This window comes from Nilaparvata lugens, chromosome 1 (genome assembly GCF_014356525.2).
Source record: "Nilaparvata lugens isolate BPH chromosome 1, ASM1435652v1, whole genome shotgun sequence".
Lineage (NCBI taxonomy): Eukaryota > Metazoa > Arthropoda > Insecta > Hemiptera > Delphacidae > Nilaparvata > Nilaparvata lugens.
Window position 1 is genome coordinate 18758315 of NC_052504.1, and position 24782 is coordinate 18783096.

The following is a 24782-nucleotide window of genomic DNA, read 5'->3' on the forward strand; positions in this document are numbered from 1 at the left end:
TTTCACGCATATCGGGCGAATACTATCAAATAGGGCGAATATTATCAAAATGTCATGATGTTTGACTTTTGACAGAAAAATTTTACTCTATTTTATTTGGATCTTTGGACCACCATAATTTATTATTCTATAGCCTCATTTTAAATTATCAGCAAATGATCTAATCAGCTTTAGAGAGGAGACAGGATCGACTCATTATCTGAAGTGGAGTAAGGACGGCTACATATCGTACAAACAAAAATCGATGTGTGTGTAATGCTATTTAGTGTCATTGGACCATTGATATTGAACTTGACATATTCGTATTGATATTGATTGATATATTGGTGCTATTAAACTGGAAATAAATATTTTCAACTCACACTCATACTAGGAGGTATCCATATGAATGGATAAGTCAAAATCATCGAGAACTCAACAATTTCTCTGCTATTTAAGGCATCTTTGGAATGCAGAATACAGGCAATAACCAACTGAGAGCGTAGGCCAATTTGTAGGTATTTGAAATTATAAAACCGGGATTTCAGTGCGATTCAGGAGTCTGAATCTTTGCAATGGTTAGAATGAATGAGTCACATTAGTTTACCATACACTACATACATACAATCATAAATTGATTCTAACTATTAAGGTGAAATATTTCTTCTTATTTCAACTTAATACGGAGAAATTCCACAATATCTCTGTTCATAGTGTAGATTCTAACTATTCTAACAGGCTTCACCCAAGTTTAACTCTTGGAGTGTAACACCCAAATTTCTAAAAATAACATAAAACAAAGAGCCCGTCACGTTTATACTTTCGAAAATTCTATTCAATCAATCAATCAGATAGTTTTATTATTTGTTCTTGAGCAAGTACTCATACAAATAGGAGTTACTATCCTAATCAGATACATAATACATTCTTGATTCACAGAACAAATGATCAAAACACGAACATTACAAAAAATCCTGCTACGAAAATTCTATTCAGTTCAAGGATAGAACAGAACCCACCCAAAGTTGTAGGTAGTCTGAGTTCAAACCCGCACCATTGTGGGCACTCCTGTAATAATTTTAAGTATTTAATCAAAATGTTACCAATATCAATCACTTGAGAGTAACTCAAAACCTAATAATATGTAATATGGCAATACTATAATGTGTGAGTGGAATAAAAAATCCAATTTTACTATTCTACTGAAGGATATTGGAAATCGGGATTTTACTTCAGTGATCTAAAATATGTGTTGTTTAGAACATATTATGTTTATTGCATGATTTCCTTCAATTTGATAAAGTTTTATAAAAAGTAGACTAAAAAGGTAAAATAATATAAGAGTAAAAAAGGTTGGCATACGCCACTGGCTATGCCACTCAACTGTGAATTTCAAAAGTGGTATCAGCACACGTTTTTGCATCTGAAAACAAAAATTTCGCGCTGTCATTGAATTAGTGTGCATAATAATATCAATAACAGTTAGCTGCAGATCGGGAGAGCGACAACTCGATTTTTCAGTCTTTTTGGAAGCGAATTGGGAGGAGGATAGGCAGACCGCCAGTGCAGTTCGGATCCAAAACGGGCGTGCCGATAATAAAACACACAGTGCAGCTCGGCGCAATCATAACACTGTAATTGAATTACGTGCTGCTCTTGTCTGTTCTCTGCTCTGTTCACCCAGCAACGCTTGTTCTGTTTAATCGTTTCAAATGCAATTAATCTACACATCAAGAGAGCTACCACTACCACGACAACTCTACTGCCCTGCCCTACTCTGCCCCTCAGCCTCAAGCGACATTACAGTCCAAACCAGCCGACAGCATCACATTGTCTCCCTATCCCTACTAATGACAACCACGTTTCTATTTTTCACGCATATCGGGCGAATACTATCAAATAGGGCGAATATTATCAAAATGTCATGATGTTTGACTTTTGACAGAAAAATTTTACTCTATTTTATTTGGATCTTTGGACCACCATAATTTATTATTCTATAGCCTCATTTTAGATTATCTGCAAATAATCTAATCAGCTATAGAGAGGAGACAGGACTCATTTGAAGTGGAGTAAGGACGGCATCATATCGTACAAACAAAAATCGATGTGTGTGTAATGCTATTTAGTGTCATTGGACCATTGATATTGAACTTGATATATTTGTATTGATATTGGTTGATATATTGGTGGTATTGAACTTGAAATAAATATTTTCAACTCACACTCATACTAGGAGGTATCCATATGAATGGATAAGTCAAAATCATCGAGAATTCATCAATTTCTCTGCTATTTGAGTCATCTTTGGAATGCAGAAAACAGGCAATAACCAACTGAGAGCATAGGCCAATTTGTAGGTATTTGAAATTACTTGAAATACTTGAGCAAGTACCCATACAAATAGGAGTTGCTATCCTAATCAGATCCATAATATATTCTTGATTAACAGAACAAATTATCAAAACACGAGCATTACAAAAAATCCTGCTACGAAAATTCTATTCAGTTAAAGGATAGAACAGAACCCACCCAAAGTTGTAGGTACGTTAATAATCTCTGATTATTTCCCATGCACCTAGGGCATCATCGTCAACAAAAGAAATTCAGAAGAGCGTTTTAATTGAGAAGTTTAACTTCTCAACCATAGCCACCTCTAATACCCATGTGTCTCAATGTCTATATCTATATCTGTGTCTATATCTATGTCTCAACCCAAATTCAATATATTGGAAAATATATTGCTTTGCATTTGATTTATAATCAAACATTGAAAGTATTCTGTCTTGAGAGACAGGAGAAATTTATGAAGGGGACGTCTTCCTGAATGATAACATTATAAAGCAAGCCTACAATATTATATTGAAGAGAAACAAAATAAGTTTTGATAAGTGATTTTTTCTGTTAGTATAATCGACCTATTTCTGTCATGCACGATTAAACTGAGAAACTGGATATCTGTTATAACCAACCACCAATCACTGTGTTGGTAACAGAATGCTACCACACCGTAGGTAGACCTACTTATCACATGGCATCACGCAAGCCAACATGATTGTAGAAAAAGAGGCATTCATGCTTGTCAAAGAGTCGTGCATTCTAAATCATGTCATTAGCATTCGATATTATAATAAAGACATGAATTAACTGCCATAGAATATCATTATTTCTAATCAATAAACTGATAAAGCCTTAGCTTTCCACGAAATGTTTACTTTCTCTAGCTCATTCAACCAATAATACGTATTAGAAGAGAGGTGATTTTCATCGTCCACTGAATAATTCACAATGTTCTATATTCCAGGTTAGTTGATTGATTAAGATTTTGGATTTCAAGCTCTAAGTGTGAAACTAATACGCATAAAAGAGCTTATGAACGTTTAAAATAGTGGTATATAATCAGCTATACAATGATACTTCAGCTATAAAATGAGAAACTAATGTTTTTTGAATACTACAAAAATTATTTTGAAGAAATACTGCCTATCATAAAATGATCAAGACAGCAATAAATTACCTGAATAAATACAAAATATTGAAGACAATCGTTTTAGTTCAATGAATCAAAATATTATGAAGTAATTATTATAGTTATCAATATTGAAAACTTGTCTAACAGAACTAACAGAAATGAATTAATTCAACGGTATTAGCTGAATTTTACCAAACAAATGTCATTCTGAAGTCTTTGTTCAGATTGAATAAGTTCAAAAAAATTTGGAATAAAGCTAGATTATAAGTCAAGAATACGGTGTTATTTCATGCGTATGCTATTCCAATACAAGCATTTCCAAATTTTCGGTCAAGCATAAGTGAGGAAGAATTAAAGTAATCCAAAATGGATTACTGTGAGCACTCGTGACAAGTCGATAATTCTAATAAATCACCAACACTTTTCAAACGAATATAAAATGCGTATGCCAACAAAGTTAACGGTATCAGTGGTGTGTGTTGATACGGGCTGATCAACCCTCACGCAGGGACGCCAAAGTTATTTCAAGCACGTAGGCCTTTATTGAATATGGAACGATCTCATGAAAAAGGCCTTACACCAAGTATAAAGCTGCTGGATTAATTCCTCCCCCACATCCTGGTAGGAATAGTCTTATATTTTATGGATTAAATCAATTTTAGCTCATGATTCATGGAAAGTGTAAGATTGTTTGCAAACAGAAATAATTTTAAAACAACTTCCAGCCGAAAATCACTGAAAATGGCGATCTTTGGAGTTGTTATGAATAGGGTGGAAAAATTCTCTAAGTTATTTATTTGCATTGAAGCCCGTAAGCTTCTTACTCTCTCATGTTTCGCAGATGTCCTAAAACTACAAAGAAGCACAAAAACCAAATTATTTTTAGAATCATGAAAAATCATGGCGACTGCTATCATCAGTTTCCAAGAAGTATGCAGATTGAAAAGATAAGATGAAAAGTTCAGGAGAAAATACAAATACAAAGCGAAATAATTTCAATAATCATAAAAGATCATGGCGACAGCATTTATCAGTTTCCAAGGAGTATTCAGATTGGAAAGATAAAATAAAAAATCAGGAGAAAATACAAGAGCAGAAATTTAGTTTGCTCTATTGGAAAAGAAGACTGTCCAGTACCGCAATAGAATTGACAATATTTTTCTCTCAATCATGAATGAAAAAGAGTAAAAATGAATGAAAACAATTTTTCTATTATGAATAAAGAAGAATAAAATTATGAGAGTGGGAACATTATTTTGAATTCACGATTCTTGTGGATTGCATTCTTTTCTAAAGAACTGAAACATCGGGACATATTCTACAGTGGAATGAAGCATTTGAGATGCAGGCAGTCCAATAGGACAAGAGGGTTGACTAGCGAGTTGATGGGGAGATGACCAGTCGAGATTAATTTGCACGGCATACTTGATCACCCCCTAGGCCCCATTCCCCAGTCTCAATGGAAACACTCTAATTCCCCCAAAATGACGACCCAAAACTGTCTCTCAAAGCCTTCCCAACTCTTCTCTCTTTGTAAACGGATGAATAATGACCACTTTATTAAAAATCGATTGACCTTTATCTCCCTTTATCTTACTTCACTTGATACTTTCAAACAAAAATGTTTGTATTGTGTCATGTTTTGTAAATGATGATGATAGAACGCAAATCAAAGTATCATTTTTCTGCAATCAAACTTTTTTATTCAGGCTTATTTTTCGTTTTCTTTGAATGGAGACATGTTTCCATCCCGTTTATTTTTATACAGGAATTATTTCACAACAGAAACATTGCTCTCATTCATTCAATAAGTACATTATCAAAATGTTAGGAAGAGGAGAAAAAGTTAACCTTGTGCTATTCCTCTCCCAAATTTAGATAGCACTATATGATGACAGATAAAAAGCTGAATTTTTAGCTAACTTAAGTTATTTGAATCTTTTGGATTTCAATACAATATTTCTAAGAGCTCAACATTTTACTAAACTAGGCTACATTACATGAAGCATGAACATTAGGTAAACTATATTTGATGATAATTTATCAATCTTTTTTATTTGTGAATTCATTATGTAAATCAAGCAACTGGGGAATGATTAAATTGATTGATCTTTTACTATGAAATTACTCTGAGCTAAATTACATTGGGAGGATACATGACGATTATATATAAAAGATCAACTGAAATTTGAAATTGACCAAACAAGTGGATGATTCAATGTGTTATAAATTCACGAAGTCTCAAATGCTGATTGGCTGCATGAGCTCAGATGACCAGATGAGATCAGCATACCAAAAGGTTCATTTTAGTCACAATTAGCCGCTATCAAACAAGAATCCAATCAGTAGAATAGCTTCCAATCCATGCATGAGCATCGTTTCAAATTGGACTTGATCAAAAGATAAATGCACCACACACCTGATTCGGAAAACAGGGTTGGATTCCCTGAGTGTAAAATGGATTTAGTCTGGTCCAATCCAATGGATTCAGTCTTTGAATGTAGGCTATGATCGCACTCCAAGAATCGATGCTAATGACGATTCCACTTTGAGGTAACAAGACTACATCCTTGCTCATTATGATTTGTCAAGAGAAATAAAGCTTGAAAATACAGAAGGAATGTTCTCTACAGTTTTTGATTCATGTTGATCTCAACTATCAATTTTAAATAGAAGTTGTATGCTGATGCATATGGAAGCTGCCTATTGAGATCAGGAAACTCTGATAAATTATATAATTAATTATAATAGTACTCATCAAATACTAATATTGGAGGATCATTCAAAAGTAGCTCACTTATAATAAATATATTTACATTTAATCATCATTCACAAATTCACTTGTTTTTGAATTTTACTATCCTACACTAGAATTAAAGAATTAAAAAATTAGCCTTGATCTGTGACCAAATGACCTGTCATTTGAACTTTCACAAAAAACTCCGTATGATGTTGAAAGTTTGAAGTAGTACAACTGAATAATACTCGTACTACACATAGACTACTCAGTGGAAGAAATCCATTACATTTCCAATAATTACTGGGAACTGTTATTCACCTACAGGCCTGTGGCTGCTCTTGTTTGAATGATCATTATTTAGGCCTTCAGGTCAATTCTAACCAACAATACTGGACATCACTAGCAAATCCACTTCACTAACTCACTAGCAAATTCCCTAACAAGTACCTCATTGATTTTAGTTTTGCATATCTTCCTGACACTGAGAGCTGAATCAAAGTTTGTTTGATTGATAAAATGAAATTGGTTGAATGATTCTGATTGAAATACCAAATTACCACGTCATTTTTCTAACACACAATACTATTCTATTAATAGTTTACACCTTCCAATAGGAAAAGAGTAGACCTATTGAGAGCAATTTATTACTTGGTTTTTTGTCGAGGGGGCATTCACAACGAAAAGCCCCATTCGACTTTTACTCCCCAGCAATGGATCGGGAATAATCGAATCGACAAACAAGTCGACCCCGGCTCCAACATTGGCCGAATCTAATTCTGATTTATTGAAAGTTCAGGGCGCGAGTAGAAGTCTATTGTAATCGGGCTTTCTCTACGGACAGGCGGTTCCACATAAATAAACATTTCCGTCGATTCTAATAATACAAGAGAACCGAAAGCCCAACGTTTGAGCAATTATTTTAATAATTAGAAGTTGGTACCCAGGAATTTGATGGAATCTATTTTGAGGTCAATTCAACTAGGTAACATTAGAGACGGATAATGCAATCTTTTCTTTTCTTAACTTTATCTTTTCTCTATGGTAACATATTCCATTATGAGCAGGAGAACATGAATGCTTGATAATTGATTGATTAAGAATATCCTAGTTTGAGAGCATGATACTTGAAAATATTGATTAGAACATTACTGTGTCAAAAAACAGAGATTTTAACTCAAAGTTTGTGTTCACCATTTATTTATTAATTTTAACATTATGATAAGGGTTCACGGGCTAATTAGAACATAGAGCTCATTGAATCAGAATCGTAGGGAATTTTTCACAAAAATTGCAAAACATGTCGTGATGAATTTTATAATTTAGGCTGTGACAGTTTAGAATAATTCAGAATATCTCAAATCAATTTTATTATTGATCAGGAGAAAAAGTTATGCAAGGAGAAAAGTGAAATTCTATTGACTTATTAGTTTCGATACAGGAGTGCCTGTAGGTTTCTTGTTCATAGAATAGAAAAGGTCTAATTGATCAACACATACTTGGAACTTGTCAGTCAAGTAGGTCAGGAACGAAGGAAAATTAATGGGTCAGGCACATGGGAAGTAAGAGAATTTTTGAGCTCTAGGGTGGATAAAATACATCAAGCTCAGATAGTACATGTGTTTTTCCAACTTTGAAAATGTTCTTTGGCAAGTTTGCATCTTATTCTACTATTTACTTCTTTCATCTTCAATAGATTTCTTTCAAATATATTCATTAATTTATTCATAAATATGTATCTATTATTGATATTGTTGATCTAATATTGTCAAAATATTTTATACGGTGGGAAATGTATAAGAACTTTAAAAATGGGAATAGTACCAATCGTGATAGTTATAATAGTACCTAATAACCGTTTTCAATCTGACTTTGTAACAGTGAACAATTTGCAGTCACTTCTAAATACGAAAGCTCTCATAATCATGAGTGACAATGATGAAAGAATAGACCCTCTTAGTAAAAATAGGTAACTGAATGACAGAAACAGCATTGTGAATTCAAATGAGAATACTAAGTGGGATCACTGGGTGAACAGATTCGGATATAAGAGGGATAGGGCAAAGTGCCAAAGACAGACTCTTGAAGAATGTCATGCTTTTTGCCAAATTCTCCTCTTATCAGTAATATGATGGAAGCCAGAATTAAGTTCACCTTTATCCTAGACATTTATTAGACTGAACTCACTAAATGAGTTTCTAACTTCAAAACAGTACTTTCTAATCTGTAGGTAGAAACTTTAAGAATGAAGAGTTCTGAATTTCTACATAGAGCATCCTCATATTACACAGCGCTCTAGGGAAGGACGAGGAGTCTACTTCAGCATCACACCCTACAGATGGAATAGTACCAGTCAGCTTTAATTTCATCATCATTCTTACTTTCTTACTTAGGGAGACGGATATGTTTTCCAAATGTCATTATTATCTTTGGATTACGTGATTTATGGATCCTCAATTGGCAAATGATATATTATAAATTTCTCAATATAAACAATTATTTCCAAGTTACAAGAATTACAATATTGGAATGGAAAATCAGGCGCTAGCCCAAACTTCTCTTTCTAAATTACAGTCACCGTATGTTCAGCATCACGTAGTATGAGCTTTCTCATTTACAATTAATTGTAATTTATTTATATTTTTAATATGTTGCTTATTAAATTTAGACACTCACACGTTGATTGAACTTATTATTTGTGAGTAAATTTAAGAGAAATCGTAAATGGTCTATTCTCATGAGCATAGTTGATATTGAGAATTGGATCAGATCATTGGGCTAATAGCACTTAATATTTTGTTCAAGATTTATTTTTCTGCTATTTGTTTTTTTAAAAGGAAATTTATTTTGTGATTAAGTGACTATCGGTCTTGACTCACTCTTATATTTTTGTTAAAATCAAGTTTGGTAACCCCAACACAATTTTCATAACAGGGGTACCTTATTATTGTTTCTTGTACCATACAGTATAGAAGGCTAATTATGTAGCAGTATAATTGTGTAACATACATGTTATATTATATAATATTGTTTCGTTTTTTTAAAGAAATATGTTTTTTTTAATAAAAGTTTTTTATGAGCATAAGTAGTTGGAAAATGTGGTTAATGACTTTTGGTTATATTATTATTATGACTGCATATGGCAATGTTTAAATGAGAAATATTCATTTGTATTCTTACATTGTTATATTTTTGAGCCATAGCATTTTATAAATTTGGATAATAACTAATTAATATCTTTGTTTTGTTTTTTCTTGTAATATTGTACTGTTGTTTATGAGAAACAATCAATTCTATTCTATTCTATTCTATTCCTTGATCGTAGAAAATTGTATCGTAAAACAGTATCGGGAAGGATGTAGTGATGTGGGAGGACTGGATTGCCGTCCAATATTACTCTGTCTTTTGTACCTGCTTTCTACATAAGGTAATGTCCAAATTCTTATAATACCTAACAACTTCCAACTTGTGTTCACAACTTACTCCTTTCTATTGTGGTCTTGCCAAGATTTGATTTCAAATAGGAGTATCTAATGAGATTTGTAGGGTGCAATGAATGATATATAGTGGTAAGTCATTGAAATGGCTTGAATTATGAAGTTATTGTGGTAAAAACACTCTGGGCATGCGCAGGTCATGATTTTAACAATTGCATAGGTCTACAGTCCGATTTCTTGTCTCAAGTTCCTGTATTTGAATATTTTTTTTTAATGTGAACAAGATGTTCAAATAGCTCTGTGAGAGGGCGATTACGAATTGATAGAATCTTGTTAATCTATTATAACATCTTGTAACCTAATTCATATATATATATATATATATATATATATATATATATATATATTATATATATATATAGTAACTCACCCTCATGAGTCACAAATATTTCGAAATATTATAAACTCTGGGCATGCGCAGGTCATGATTTTAACAATTGCATAGGTCTACAGTCCGATTTCTTGTCTCAAGTTCCTGTATTTGAATATTTTTTTTTAATGTGAACAAGATGTTCAAATAGATCTGTGAGAGGGCGATTACGAATTGATAGAATCTTGTTAATCTATTATAACATCTTGTAACCTAATTCATATATATATATATATAATATATATATATATATATATATATATATAGTAACTCACCCTCATGAGTCACAAATATTTCGAAATATTATAAACTCTGGGCATGCGCAGGTCATGATTTTAACAATTGCATAGGTCTACAGTCCGATTTCTTGTCTCAAGTTCCTGTATTTGAATATTTTTTTTTAATGTGAACAAGATGTTCAAATAGATCTGTGAGAGGGCGATTACGAATTGATAGAATCTTGTTAATCTATTATAACATCTTGTAACCTAATTCATATATATATATATATATATATATAATATATATATATATAGTAACTCACCCTCATGAGTCACAAATATTTCGAAATATTATAAATCGAATTACTGTAGATTGATTTTTTCACAAATCAACACTGAGTAGTATGTTATGATGGTCGATGAAGAAGGAAGATTATTATTTGAAAAAAAAAAACATTATTATTCTTAATAACACTCATTCCAAATTTCCAATAGGCCTACCTCTACAATTTATTCACTCACCGAATAGACTTCTTCTCTTTATAGCTTAATATGAATTAAGAACATAATATGAAGAGCATCAACCTTCCAAATTCAAAATATTCAAATCACTTTTTCCTGGATCGAAATTATGAGTTTAAACAGTGATGTGATTCATAACCTCATTTAGAAAATATGAACTTTTGATCAAAATTTGGGAGAGAAATAGTACAGGCTCAGCCTAGTTTTTTCTCCCTGGGGCCTGTTTCATAAAAGTTACAAGTCCTGTAATACAGGAAAAGTTCCTGTATTACAGGTAAAATTTAGAAGTTTGTGTTTCATAAACAATTTTCCCTGTAAAACAATTTACAAGACATTTGCCTGTATTACAAGTAAATAATACAGGACTTTATCATAGTTGTGTTTCATAAAAAGAAACTTCCTGTATTACTGGACCTGTAAGATGTTGAATATTTTATCATTGTTTAGACCATCCTAAACTTTTACAAGTCTAGGTAGAATCTTGAAAAGCGACATTTTGTTGAAAAGGCAACGTGTTGAAATGAATGAAGGTAGTAGTTCTAGTTCTGGTAAAGATGACTATGTTATTATTTGTAGGCCAAGAATTTTCCAGGACAGAATTTCTTACAATATGATGCAGGAAACATATCAATATTATGAACGGTTTAGATTAAGCTTTCCTCAATAAAGCGTTATTGAAAATATTCAGAAAATGTACGTCCATAATGTTTTATGTTTTTTACTAAACAAATTTAATTATTGTCGTTAATTTAATTATTAACATTTGATAATTAACTTTTTTGAAACATTACTACTCACATAACTGTTATAATAAGTTATGTAAGTTAAGTAAAGTTGAGTAGTTATTATAATTCTCAACTATTTATCATTAACGAAGTTATTTTCCGGCATGAAATTACATCGTCATCCATGTCCATCGTCAGAAATTTGATAATGTTGATAAAGTTTTTGATCAAATATTATATTAGGCTCGCTGGTCAATGAAAACATCAATTCAAAATAAAGAAACTGTAATACAGGCGAATATTACAGGTGATTTTACAAGTGTAGAATTATTTTTATGAAACATAATTTTACAGGATTGTAAATTTTAATTTATAAGTCCTGTAATACAGGCCCTGTATTACAAGGGTTTTATGAAACAGGCCCCAGATCATAATATTATTATAACGACAGTATATTGTACAATAAATGAATAAAGTGTACGGTACTGTAGTCTAGTAATCAAATTATCAACCGTCAATTTAACAATTCAAGTCAAATTACTACCAACTCGAAGAGATGCAATATCACTAAATTCTAGTGAGAGACAATATTATTCAACCTTTAAAATAAAATTCCAAGAATCAAAACATAAACCAAAATAAATAGAAATAGAGAATATTTTTATTCTTAGTAATAGTCAGGTAGAGAGACTCAATCACTCGGGATGGCCTACTCGAAAATAGAAGCAATTTTTCCCAATCTAATCAGTCTAATGATTGAGGGTGAGCGAGGCTGAGGCTAAGCCGCTTTCTTTTTCCTCAATTGAGCCGAGCCGACGGCCAAATCAACTCAGAAGCTCCACTTCAGAATTGGATTGTAATGAAGAATAGAATGGAGCGCTGAGCTCACTCTTCGCGGATTATACCAGGCTGAGCAGATAGACGATCCAATTTTATTACGGATTCATCAAAGATCCCAATCAACATCTGCAGCAGTTTACACAGATGAGAATAACGATAACCTCTGATTGCATTTTGATCAGGCATCAACTACCAGATACTCCAAACATTTTCCATTATAAATATTCTATCTCTACATCACAATAGTATACGTAGGATATTTTCAACCATCAAAACATAATTAGATTACATATTAGGGTTAAAACACCCTACAGTACAGTATTTTTCAATTTATTACATCAAGGTGTAATAGAAAAGATTCGCCTCTTATATAGAAATAGAAATATAGTAGTCAAATAGAAATATAGAAATAGTGAATTATATAGAAAAATAGTGATTCCTAGATGAGAATCTATCCTTTTTTTAATATTTCAAAAGGTAATATGACTTTGGACTAAAATTGCCGAAATATAAAAACTTAGGCCGGGCACTTAAGGACAGGAAAAGTGTGTCGAAAATGTGTGAACACATGGCAGGGCAGGAAGTTCTCCGATTGGCTCATTTATCAGCTGATTCTTGAAAGCTAACCCAATCAGAGAGCTTCCTGTTCTGCTGAGTCGTCTGAAAACGCCTGAAGAACCGCTTCCTGAGGCTTGGTCCTAATCTTCCAGTGATTAATTCATTGTTACGGTACTGGTTGTTTATTTTATGTTGGAAGCAGCTATCAAACAGCTGTTTTTCGTTGGAAGCCTTTCGCGTGAATGTACTTTTTGTTCGGAGACATGTCCGTTCACAAATGTTCGGCACACTTGTCCTGTCGTTAGTGGCCGGCCACGAATATGCGCATGTCTCTTTTCATCAGCTGATGTCTAACTGTTTTCGTACGAATACAGATATAACAAGCATAGCATCAGTAGATGAAAAGTTGAATGTCCATGTTCGTCTGTACATATTTGCCTAAGATACAGTAACTATATTACTACTGTATATGCTTAATATTATATAAAATATAGTTATAGGTAAATATATATAAATATATAGGTAAAAGTTAACAAATATATAGTTAATATATAGTTATAGGTAAATATAGTTACGGTGGCCTTTAGGAGAACTCCTGTAGGAAAACCAATAGTTCATTTGAATCATTGAAGGGATGTAGGTGCTCATTACAAATCAGCAAGAATATCAATAATTAAAAAAAAGAAGATATTTCTCAAAGACGTAGATTGTTGACGGTTGCATATCTCTTATATGGGATAGACAGCAGCAGATAAAATTCGAGGAAGGAACAGTTTTGGACTCTACCTGTTGTTCTTCCCTCAATCGATTTTTACTTTCCGTGCCCTATTACCATAGGTAAGGAAAGTATTGCTTTCCAAAAAAAAATTAAGGTACCCTAATTTCAAGTTTTCTATACGTTTAAAGTCCCCCTGAGTCCAAAAACATGATTTTTGGGTATTGGTCTGTGAGTGTGTGTGTGTGTGTGTGTGTGTGTGTGTGTGTGTGTGTGTGTGTGTGTGTGTGTGTGTATGTCTGTGAACACGATAACTCCATTCCTAATGAACCGATTTACTTGAAATTTTAAACTTAAGGTCCTTACACCATGAGGATCCGACAATAAGAAATTCAATAAAATTCAATTCAAGATGGCGGAAAAAATGGCGGATAATTACTAAAAAACCATGTTTATCACGTTTTTCTCAAAAACGGCTCTAACGATTTTCTTAAAATTAATATCATGGATAGCTATTTATAAGCCCTATCAACTGGCATAAGTCCCATTTCTGGGAAAATTTCAGGAGCTCCGCAATGTTCTTGATAAAAATGGCAGATAATGACTAAAAAACCATGTTTTGCACGGTTTTCTCGAAAACGGCTCTAAAGATTTTCTTCAAATTTATACCATGGATAGCTATTTATAAGCCCTATCAACTGGCATAAGTCCCATTTCTGGGAAAATTTCAGGAGCTCCGCAATGTTCTTGATAAAAATGGCAGATAATGACTAAAAAACCATGTTTTTCACGGTTTTCTCGAAAACGGCTTTAACGATTTTCTTCAAATTTATATCATGGATAGCTATTTATAAGCCCTATCAACTGACATGAGTCTCATTTCTGTGAAAATTGCAGGAGCTCCGTAATATTCTTGAGAAAAATGGCAGTTACCAAAAAACCATGTTTTTCACGATTTTCTCAAAAACGGCTCAAACGATTTTTTTCAAATTCATACCCTGTATATATATATATCAAATCTATCAACTGGCATGAGTCTTTTTCCTGGGAAACTAATGGGGGGTCCACCCCATCCTTGAGAAATGGACTTTGTAACCTTCATCTCGTGCATGAGGGTAGCTAGGTAGGTAGAGCAGTTTATAAAAAGTACACAGTCATAGTCAAGATATTTCATCTGTAGAACAGCTGTTTTGGCGACCTTGTGTAATTTTATTTACACAAAGGAAAAAGTACTCTGAAAACAATATAGTTATTTGTGCAACTAGTGCGCAAAGTGACAGTTTGCTGCACCGAAAGAAACGTTTACGCCCGAGCCGTAGGCGAGGGCGGAATGGTTTGTTGAGTGCAGCAGAGGAACTTTGCGCACGTATTTCACATTAAGTTTTTCCTACAGTTACCATTGAATATGAAAAGTGGGTAATTATGGGTAAAATTGCCTGAAATGCATCAAATGTAAATCTTTGTAATTTTATTATTAATAAATAGAATAGAATGTAGTATGTGTGTTTGAATGGCTGGGCGGCTGTGTGCTGTCAACTGCTGTCATCCACTGTTGTCCCCATCCCCATCAAGATTCTTATAACGTGCACCAGTCACAGTTACCAACTTAATTTTGATTTTGCTGCACTGGTGCTCCATATAACCTACTAACTATTTTGCGTTGCCATGTTGCAAATCTGGAGTGCAGGAAAAATTTTTCCCGCACTAGAGCGGAAAAGTGATTCTTTGCGTTCTGTAATCAGTGCAGCAATGGCCACTTTTCAACGTAACTGTAGGAAAATTATATATACACATAGTAGTCTGATCGTAGTTGCAAATATGTTGCCGCCAATTGTCATTATGTTATTCCCCTAAATTATTCTCGTTTGAGAATGAGGCTTACAGTTCAATGAGCAAGGAAAGTTGTGTGAGTGTACCACACCAGATTTTTTCAATTAATTTTGTATAATTGAATCAATAAATTAATATGAATAATAATATTCATCTTAGTATAATATTCCTTCAACTTTTGGTTGAAATAGTAGTCCAAACAATTTTTATTTAAATTTCATTGACTAAGTTTTTATGTAGGCATTCGTTTTAAAAATAATATTTTTCACATTCTCACTGACACTATTTTTATAGACAACCGCACGAAAGTAGTCTGCGAAAATAAATGGAACAAACAGATGAGTGCAATGCCGAATAATAGTTGATCAACGTTGTCCAAAGCTTATTATAAATGATAATTAATTAATCTACCTTTTTAATACACCTGAGGAATTAACGTCTGTCTATAGGTGAAAGAAGTCTCATCTTTTCCAAATCCCATCGGACTATTCTCGTGCGGTTGACTATATTATAAATAAAATAGTCCGATGGAAAATGGAACAGATGAGTCCCCACTTCCGCATCCATAGACGTTGCCAATTCGGCAGGAATATTTTAAAAAGATATTCATTAATCCTCATTCATCAGCTGTGGACAACGTTGATCAACTCCTATTTGGCAACGTTGCACTCATCAGTTCCAATTTCCATTGGACTGTTTTCGTGCGGTTGACTATAGTGTATTTGTTCATATCCTTAATATTTTTATAGCTTTAAATATAGAGGATTGTCACTAGGATACCGGTAATAAAAATTATAATACTCTAAGTCAGGTTAATTACTCCGAATTGAGCAATTTTCCCAAGTCTTTTTGGGACCCCTTGAAGTGTAACTATGTCAAATGCAGAGCCACTTAGTTGGTTTCATTTAATTATTTGATTCCGAAATAATTAATTGAGCCCTCTTATTCAAAAATTAGCCAGTTAATCTGTCTAGATTGAATAGGCACCTCAAACGTTCGAATATTAAACGGTAATGCCAGTTGAATGGAATATTATATCCTTTCTAACTCATAATATCGTTCGTTCCCCATATCGAAATTAATTATAGTATTAATGATCAGCATTATATCATACAAAATAATGATCATCATTCATAGAACTGGAAAATCCTTTCATGTTATTAATATTGACAAGTTTTATTGTATAATTATACATTTTATTTTATATTTGCGTGTACATTTGAATTTAATTATTATGATTATTTCTGTGTGCTTCATTCCATTTATTATCTCCGATACAAAGTAGATTGTGACACTAAAGAATCGATAGGCCTACTACAATTTCCACGACAAGATTAACATACCTTTTCCTTGATTAAGATAAAATACTTTTAGATTCTACTATAAAATAACTATTGCATTACAATGAAATTTAGAGGATTTAACTAGTCAAAGCTGAATACTCAAATTCTTAGTAGAATTATAATCTGTTAATCAAAACATTGAAAAATTGCTTGTTTTAAATCATAATAATGTGGGATTGATGAGAATGTGCATTTATGGGATTTCCCATCAGATATAACAAATTAAGGCTTTTCATTTTTCTTTACAGACAGAGAAATTTGAAAAATATTATTTATGTTAACGCAAAATATTTTTGAACATTTTGAGTGCGACGAATACGTACTAAAATCATTCGTCATAAAAAGTTCTATTCTTGATCAATTAAAAATATTCTCAAAAAAAACACGCATGAGTCATGAATGTGATAAATAATATTCATTCACTTCTAGATGAAAAGCACTCAGAAGAGAAGACACGCGCGATTGAGCAATTTTCCACGCTCATTGTTCAGATCGCTCTACTGCACTTGTCCATTGAATAAACATTGTTCTCTGACCTACCAGCCACCTCTTATTACTCTCCTATATTATTCACCCTACCTATTTCCTTGCCGTAAATATTTTTCCAGGAACAGGAGCTGAATCAAATCGAATTGATATAAACCAACTATGATGTTATTTTAAACTGCATAATGTTTGGTAAAACCAGAGGGCATAAAATGTAGGTAATAATTTATATTTTGCGTAAAACAGCTAAATTTTTTTTTAATGGTTAAAAAATGTTTTAGAAATGGTTTTTGAAAAGAAAATTGTTTAAAAATAGTTTTAAAAAATGTTTTTAAAATGGTTTTTGGAACAATTCAGTGGCTGCAACATCACTCATACTCAGAAAAACTCAAATTCAATTTTCATTGAGAAGTTAGTATAAGATTTAATTGATTTTACAGAACAATATCTTCTTCTTCAATGACTTTGTCTTTTTCCCATTATAGTGGGGTCGTAATTCCCTCCTCGCAGTCTACTTCTCCTCAACAACTGTACAATGTTTCCTCTCTACTCTTATTATTTTTCAGAACTATAATAATACAGAAATAGTTAAACATATTATTCACTATCAAGATGAATAATTTCGATACAGATTTTATCATTTTACTGTACTACATTTTTTCACATGATATTATGACAACAAATTATTAAATATTTGCTTTTTCACGACTTAGAACAAGAGTCAACTCAACTTTCTTTGATTACTTTTGGTTTTGTTGCAGCCTACTTATTATTTGAAGAGTTTGGAAAATGATTTGTTTCCTATATTACTGTCTCAGCAATGAAATAAATAGATAATCATTTTATTTGTTCACGGACTAGTTATACAAATACAGAGATACAATTAAAACTCTACTGTCTCATTAATGAGGCATCTCTGAATCTAGTTTTAATTAAACCGTTTCAATTGCATAATGTTGATGAGAGCAATACATATATCAATGTATATCTGGAATATTATCAGAAGTTGTTGAGCACCCTGTTATGTATGCATTCTGATCTGTTCCTAATTCATCAACAAAATTGATGCCAATTAGCCTACTGCCCTACTCTACTCATATAGCAAGATTTTGTTAGAGCTATATTAAAACTTGCATACAACAGAATATGTAGAATAAGTAGTCAATCCAACAACAATTTATTTTCACACAAATATTAGTGTGGTTCTGGCTTAGAATTTAAATAGGATAATTGATTCATTTGTTACAAATTTCAAATATTTGATGTCATTGTCGTTTACTGGGGATGCCAAATTGATAATGTGGAAATAATGTGCGAGTGTACCTTGGAGGTGTCACTTTCTATAAAGGGACTCATCCTCAAATTCAATAAGTAAGTAAAGAGGCCTAGCAGTAATAGGTCTTTTGAGTTTCTTTCATTGACCGAGCGAAGTGAGGTCTAAGATTCAAGTCGACGGTTTGGCATTTCTCTTAATGTTTAAATGTGTATATGTTTTTATGTTGCGCATTTACGGCGAAACACGGTAAAAGATTTTCATGAAATTTGACAGGTATGTTCCTTTTTAAATTGCGCATCGACATATATACAAGGTTTTTGGAAATTTTGCATTTCAAGGATAATATAAAAGGAAAAAGGAGCCTCCTTCATACGCCAATATTACCGTAAAAATCAGACTATAGAATTAATTATTCATCATAAATCAGCTATCTAGTGGACTATAATACTACCCGTAGACATCGAACATCTTGAAAATTTATCTTTCCATCAACGTTAGTAGACAGTTGACTATAATACTACCCGTTCAAAAACAACGAACATCTTGAAAATTGTATCTTTCCATCAACGTTGTAGACAGTTGCAGCCAGACCTGATAACAGCGCTCACACTCACATCCCGGGACAACACGTCACGGTACGATAGGACAGAAAGCTGTATATTTATTTAGGATTTTTTCTAGACATTTTAAATTGATAAATTATTTATTAATTTTTGAGAAAACATAACAACAGGTCAATGTAACTTACTGAGCGCGAGGTCTACTGTTCACAGAACTACTAGTTTATAAAGAGTGTTTACGAACTCTCTACCAATGCTCTAGGGCATTGTTCCTGGGTGAGAAACATATCTAAATATCATATTTAAATTGTCCGGAAGTTTTCAGTTACTGTTTGAGTAACTGCAGACTTCCGGACAATTTAAATATGATATTTAGATATGTTTCTCACCCAGGAACAATGCCCTAGAGCATTGGTAAGGAGTTCGTAAACACCCTGTATATTATTTTATCAAGAAAACTGTTAGTTTTGTTGAAAAAATGAATAGATATAATATTGTAGTCCATAATGTAACGTTGTAACGAATCAAATTACATATAATAGAACTCTTCCTGATTAATGGTTACAAAGATAATTGATTTTCCATGATTACCTGCATTTTTCATGTTTTAGGGAAGGAAAGCTCCAGGGGGATTTCTTGGGACTTTTGGGAGAATGACCCTTTGGGAGGGTTCTATCGATGGTGAGAAATTCAGCTTTTATTTTTAATTTTCGGATCGAAACTGCTTTTTTGGACCTTCATTGACTGGGCTATCACATTGGTGTTGCTAACCTTGCCTGTCAATAGACAAAGGACAAATCAGATACCTCTATCTTTTTCTAGCTTCGCAACGTTGCCAGATTGTTCTTATACCATGTAGAAATGTAATGGATTGCCAAAATATTTTATCTAAATGATGAAAATTTATTATTAAATTATTGAAAAATATATTTCCTTGGCGAATAGAATATATTTGATACTTATTAACAAGAATAACCAATCAATATTATAACAAATATACCGGTATCAGCTATGAGCTATTTACTGTAGGAGGCAGTGGTAAAGCAGAGAATCGTTAACCCTGTAGACATATAATTCCCACTGACTTTATCACAAAATAGTGAATTGCAATGCATATAACCACATAACCAGGTAACAACAAATCAAATATTAATTAATTATGATAACCATAACTAAAAATTATAGAATGACAGTTATCATAATTTTGTTCTATGTCTTTCCATATGAAATATTATTAATTCAAAAAATACCTCATAAGGCTGAGTGTACAAAATACTTCACTAAAATATAGTACAGTACTGTATATACACTATATTCTATAATATAGTGAAGTATTTTATACACTCAGCCTTATCAAAATACTTCACTATATTATAGAATATAGTGAATATACTTCACTATAATTATAGTGAAGTATATTTTGTACACTCAGCCTTATGAGGTATTTTTTGAATCAATAATATTTCATATGGAAAGACATACGGTACTATATTATTGTATACTAGCCTATACTTAAACTGCATATGAATATCTAGCAGTGCTGAATAGATATCATCCATCAAGCTATTAGAATCAATTCCATCAAACTTTGCAATACCCTGAATGTGCAATTTATAGGCCGCATGCTGTTAACAAAAAGTATCGAAGTTAGAATTAAAATAAATGTCAAACCTGTATCAATGTAAATAAAACTTTATTCAAGCCAATTTCACTTACTTCAAAAGATACAATCAAATAATGAATACATAAAGCATTGTGAAAGAAACAAAATCAAAATTAATGAGGAAATGAAAGATTAAAAAGTGAAGCTACAACTAAATGATGAGGGTACAACCATATAAAATTATGAAAATATTATTCTACAGTTATTAAATTGTCTTCTTATTTTGACAAAAAATACTAATTTTAATTAAAACGAAAATTTCTACTGATAACTGATTCAACATAAAAATATATAGTAAGCATAACGACAATTTAAAATCAAGTGAAAGCAATATCTAGATAGCTCTACATTTCTAAGGAAACAAAAATTAGATTTTCCAAGTAATTAAACTACACATGAAAATGCTTTACTAATAAAACAATTGTAACTGAATTCTAAATGTAATTAGGATGACAATAAAATAATAAGACAGAAAGTTTACAAATATGTTTCATAGCCTACCGTCAAACCGGCTAACTTGGGACAGTTTTCAACTTTGACTTGAAATACCAAAAGTTTTTTAACCAGATCACTCCCGTGTTATCGGATGGGCACGTTAAACTGTCGGTCCGGCTGGAGTATGACAGTCGTAAGACCCATTGACGGCTTAAATTATATATTCAGGCGGTGGGACCTTCCCGCAAGGGACTCCCCACCAACAAAAGCCATACGAATTTACTTTTTTTTGAAATTCAGTTCCATTATTATTATAATAGTTTATTTCTCCTGTGCTCAAATCTTAGGTCTCTAATAATACTTCGAATATATACATTCAATTTCATCATTATTCCAACCTGTTCTGAAAAAAAATAATAAAAAATATGGTTGTCCAAGTTACCCGCAGAGGTTGGATAAATTGGGACACCAATATTATTTGCCTGTAATTAGACAATTGAGTAGTTGAAGGCTAGCTTGTGACATTAGATTTTGAATATGTTTCATATTCATAATAAAAATAATTTAACTGTAAAATATTTGAATAATTGATAAGATAATTGTGTGTAATAATCGAGTGTTTACAATAGAAGTTATTAAAGGCTCAATTTCTAGGTTGGAAACAGTAGATTGTTATGACTGTTAAAAAAGTATCTTAGCTGTTAATTAGATGTTCAAAACGTTATTAAATATTTTCAATGATGTGTTCCCAACAAATCCACAATGCCAGAGCTCGGAATGATTTGCACAGACAGCTGGTAAGTTGGAATTGGAGGGAAGGGGTTAAACTGTCCCAAGTTAGCCGGTTTGCCGGTACCGGTACTCAATTTCCTTATAATTTCAATTTCAAAGTCCTAGTTGATGTCAGTTTTAATGATACCGGTACTCAATTTATCACCCACAAATTGATGTCAACAATACTGTGTCAGTGACAATGATTGATTTTTTCAGATTTTTTATTGTTAATTTTTGATGGAGTAATTTTCAGAAATAATGATAGATATCAGAAGAGATGAACGAACACACTAGAACAAAGTGATTAAGAATTCCGAGCAAACAAGCAGAGGTGTATCAAGCTGACTCCAATCCACATCTCTAGTCTCTTTCTATGTCCATGCCCTGAAACCCCACAAAAGTGCAGAGCAGTAGGTGTGCAAACAATTCGAAAATTAAACAAAACAAAATATGAATAGGCCTAATCAAAACTGTCAGAAATTGAATTGATTGATAAATAGTATACGAAGAGGGGGATCTGATTCAAGTTGGTCGGCAATTTAATCACACTCAGAGCTGGTTGCACAACAGCCGGTTAAATTTTAACCATGATTAATTTCACAAGAACCAATCAGAGAATCCATCTTTTCAAAAACGCCTTCTCTGATTGGTTCTCGTGAAATTAATCACGGTTAAAATTTAACCGACTGTTGTGAAACCGGGCCATTAATAATTCATCTGATAAAAACAAAATTTAGGTAGGCCTATTCTAATCTTTATTGAGCAAGACAATAAGTTATAACAAAAAAATAATAATTAGGCCTATTCCACAGGTTAGTATGAAATAGAATTGCTTGTGAAAAAATTAAATTTGTAAAATTGGAAAAAATTTGGGAATCCTAGTAACTTATATCCTATCACAACATCAACTTGAGCTATTCCGGGCAGAGTATTATTCTCAGAAAAATAATATTTTTCTCATTTTAAGACATTTCTTCTTTCAAATTACAAACTTTCTGAGTGCACAAGTTTAGTCTTGAGATTCTCACTAGATGAGATTCACAATAAAATTCAGATAAATTATATTAGGTAATTAGAAATGGCAGAAAGGATAGAAGAGGGGGACTATTAAGAGCCCAATTCTCGTTAAGCAAAGTTTAGGCTTATTTAACAAAATGTTAAAGACTATATATTTTTGGAGGATAGGCTACCTATAGAGTTTATTATTCTAAATATGATTTCAAGTTCAAATTGAGAACGGATTTATTTTCATGATTCCTATAATAACTTACTGAAAAACATTTTTTCATTAGGTACTATTTCTAAATAATTAAAGTATAGTAGCCTACAGCCATCTTCAAATTAATAATTATTATAGGCCCTTCTTGATACTTGAATTTGGGGAGCCAGATAGACTGTGACTGCTGAGCTGACTGTGTCAGCCTTATCATTGGCAATCTTTTATCTTTCCTACCCAACCTTACTCTTAAGGAATGAGATATTTAAAAAAAAAAACAAATTTCTCAAGAATAAGCTATAAATATTTGAATAGATATACCTATTGGTACAGAGCGTTTCAATTCAGTATTCATAACTAGAGTTTCCAAAACTATATTTGGGTTATAGTTTCTATTTGTAACATTCAGTATAATTCAAGTTACTTTCAAGGATGTTGCCCCAGGAGGCATTCAATTGACTGAGCATATAAAAACAATCGATATAATTTTATTTCCATGTGATAAAAGCATCAAGAGTATTATTTTTCATACCGGCTAAGAGTTATGTTACTGGAACTCATGGAATAGGTTAGGAAACTACATCGTTTGAGGGTCAAACTGAAAATCAATAATACTGAATAAAAATGATGATGAGTGATTACTAGAAAAATAAAGATTATAAATTAGTATAATTGGTTTGTTTGATAAGATTGAACTCAGTCACGTTATTGGTATGAATTAGGTTAGGATTCAAAGCTCTGAAACACCACTACCACAACAAGGAAGAGAGGGAGGTAGAATAAATCAATGGGTCTCAAAATCGTCTACCACAAACTAAAAATAAAAGCTCACTACCTTGTTTGCGAACAGGCATCGTGTTATGTTCCAAAAATATCCTTTTCACCAATCCAATAACTTCCACCGAATTATCAGAGCTGATAGAGCACTCTCTGAACACAAACTCTTTTGAGCTATCACTGATTATTTCATTTGAATTATGCTGTATTTAAACACTGACACAATACCTAACCGAATTTACGCGCGCAAGAGTTTTCTCATAATCATAACGATAAGACCACGAATAAGAACATACATAAACATCCCACGGCAATCTAAATGGCGACTTGGCGAGCAGAGCAGACGTTACCGCAGTTTTGCTTTGCAGGCAGGCGGACTCCCAGCTGCTGACTGACGTGATTGGTCGATTAATTGGGAGACGTCACGCCAGGGCTAGCGCGCTATTTTTCCCTTTACGCGCTTGTTTTTGCCAGACTGCTTTTTACTCACTCTTCAAAAGGATTATGCAAAATAAACATTCAGCATTTCTAGATAAATGTGAAATTAATGCAAGAATTCAACTTCAAACTTCTGTGAACGGTTTTTGATACGGTGCGATAATTGTTGGCAACCTACTGTATCCAGTATAATATGAACATCATTGTAATCAAATAAAATAGCCGACAATTTAAAACTACCGCTCAATTTTTTTCTAATTTCTTAGTGCCAGTTGCACAAAAGCCGGTTAAATTTTAACTGTAATTAATTTTACAAGAACCGATCAGAGAAGGCCTTTTTTATATTGG

General features: G+C 32.6%; 1 protein-coding gene across 3 annotated transcripts in view; it reads right to left on the bottom strand.

Moving 5' to 3' along the window:
* Positions 1–24385, bottom strand: part of LOC111052229 (disks large 1 tumor suppressor protein) — a 748988-nt gene extending 724603 nt beyond the window's left edge. For all 3 annotated transcript variants that reach the window (XM_039432558.1, XM_039432554.1, XM_039432544.1), the window contains exon 1: positions 24055–24385. In XM_039432558.1, the coding sequence (XP_039288492.1) occupies positions 24055–24073 (19 nt within the window). In that variant the 5' untranslated portion in view covers positions 24074–24385. The remainder of the gene's footprint in view (positions 1–24054) is intronic.
* Between the last annotated feature and the right edge of the window lie 397 nt (positions 24386–24782).